Source organism: Pygoscelis adeliae, unplaced genomic scaffold (assembly GCF_000699105.1).
Source record: "Pygoscelis adeliae isolate BGI_AS28 unplaced genomic scaffold, ASM69910v1 Scaffold86, whole genome shotgun sequence".
NCBI lineage: Eukaryota > Metazoa > Chordata > Aves > Sphenisciformes > Spheniscidae > Pygoscelis > Pygoscelis adeliae.
The window spans coordinates 2527668-2529446 of record NW_008824930.1 but is presented as its reverse complement, the minus strand read 5'-3'; the positions used below and the strand labels follow the sequence as shown (position 1 = coordinate 2529446).

The 1779-nt window shown below is 38.8% G+C and overlaps 1 protein-coding gene across 1 annotated transcript in view; it reads right to left on the bottom strand.

The window, feature by feature from the left end:
- TRIO (trio Rho guanine nucleotide exchange factor) overlaps nucleotides 1-1779 on the bottom strand; it is a 183943-nt gene that overhangs the window by 3069 nt on the left and 179095 nt on the right. Inside the window, exons 55-57 of the mRNA XM_009325001.1 lie at nucleotides 1683-1761; nucleotides 804-1004; nucleotides 3-132 (exon numbers count right to left, since the gene is read on the bottom strand). Coding sequence (XP_009323276.1) covers nucleotides 3-132; nucleotides 804-1004; nucleotides 1683-1761 — 410 coding nt within the window. The remainder of the gene's footprint in view (nucleotides 1-2; nucleotides 133-803; nucleotides 1005-1682; nucleotides 1762-1779) is intronic.

Below are 1779 nucleotides of genomic sequence, written 5' to 3'. Positions count from 1 at the left end.
TCCAAATGTGCTATTCTGCAGTTGTGAAGATACTGCACAGCTTCCAGAATCTCTCCCAGGTAGAGTCTGATCTTCCCTTCTGTGAGGTTTCCCCATCGCACGACATAGTCTAGAAGGCGACCCTGGTCAGCCCTATTGGAATTACAAGGGTTATATTTTGTTTTAATTCAGATATCAGAACTGAAAGGAAAACGTAGGTCTTGAAAGTTACATTAAAAAATGCTTAAGGCAAGCGTCCCTTAAAGACTACAACTGCATCAAGTAATCACTGTTTCTGATGTTTGGCTTGTTCATCTGTGGAAATGTTCTGTCACTTACACCTGACCTGTACCTACAATTCTGAAGTGGGAGCAGAGGGTGAAGGCAGAGAAGGAAAGGAAGAAATACTGTTGTTTTAGCCAGACCTGAAAGACCAGATATGTCCTGCCATAGACTACAGGAATAACCATAGCCTGCAGCACCTAGAAGACAGAGGACTAGTGTATGAAGAGGAGATTTGATATCAAGCTATCAGATCACAACATTCCTCATTCACTCGTACAACTGCTTGATATAAAATAATTTCTGGACCTTCAAAGTAAGATAATCACCTACATATCAGTTTAATATATCAACTTATTTCCTTCTGAGTATATTATTAAACTCAACATTCTAATAACAGCATTAGACACCGGCAATCTTTTATTTAGGTGTCTTCAAACTTCTGTGAAACCTTAAAGTTCCTTATTCATAAACCACTATAAAAGCCCTGGAAAGTCGGCTGCACAGGTTGTATTTTACAGATAATGTTATGGTCCACACACATTTCTAACACTAGTATGTAGTTGGTGGAGGTCTCAAAGGTATCGAGAAGGCCAATGAGCTGGGGATGCTGGAGATTCTGCATGACTCCAAGTTCATGGGTAACCTGGTCTCGCTTCATCAACTTCTTATTCACAAACTTAGTGGCTACTGCTCGCTTGGTTCCCTTCTGGTCACACTTCTTAACGACAGAAAATCTGCCCCTGGAATATAATATCGAAAGGAAAGAATTAACAGAGAGATGCACTAAGGACATACCTTTTACCTTGTAAGATATCCTGAGAGATATCTAATTTTAGATCTCTAATAAGCTACCCTTACAGAGCAGTTTCTGGACATAAACAAGAGTTTTAAGTACATGCATCTTCTACAAAATGTGTCTGTATAAATTAGCTCCTGATGAGAGAACTGTTGTATCACATCTGCAGAGAACTCAAGTCAGAGTAGCATCCAGCTTTCAAAGGTCATCATTAAGTTGAAGAAATGAGTATTCTATGTGACTCATTTTGCGTTTTGCTCATTTTCATACTTTTCTGCCTGTAATTCTCATACCCTAAATAAAAAGGTTTAGGAGAGCTTCACTACAGAAGCGGTGTCGGTCATTGTAAGGCATGCTTAAAAAAAAGACTGTGTAGCCTTCCAAAGTATTTGAAAAACACACATCCCTTAAGCTATGATACCACTTCAGCCTAAATATGTTCTGTTTATGCAGTGCCATCTAGTGCGGGTAAGATTTGCACTTCCTCATTTCTATTTAATCCAATGTAATTCTGGCCTTTTAGGTTCATATGGTAAGTATTTTTCAAAGAGAATTTCATTTTTTGAATGAGAAATTCATATTTTGACATAGACAACTTTGGAGATCAGCACAGAGAACACACCTGCCAAGCTCAGCCACTTCACTGTAGAGGGAATCAAAGTTGTCCTTCCAGATTACCATGATCCCATCACTTCCAGGACCTAAAAAAAAAAAAAGGG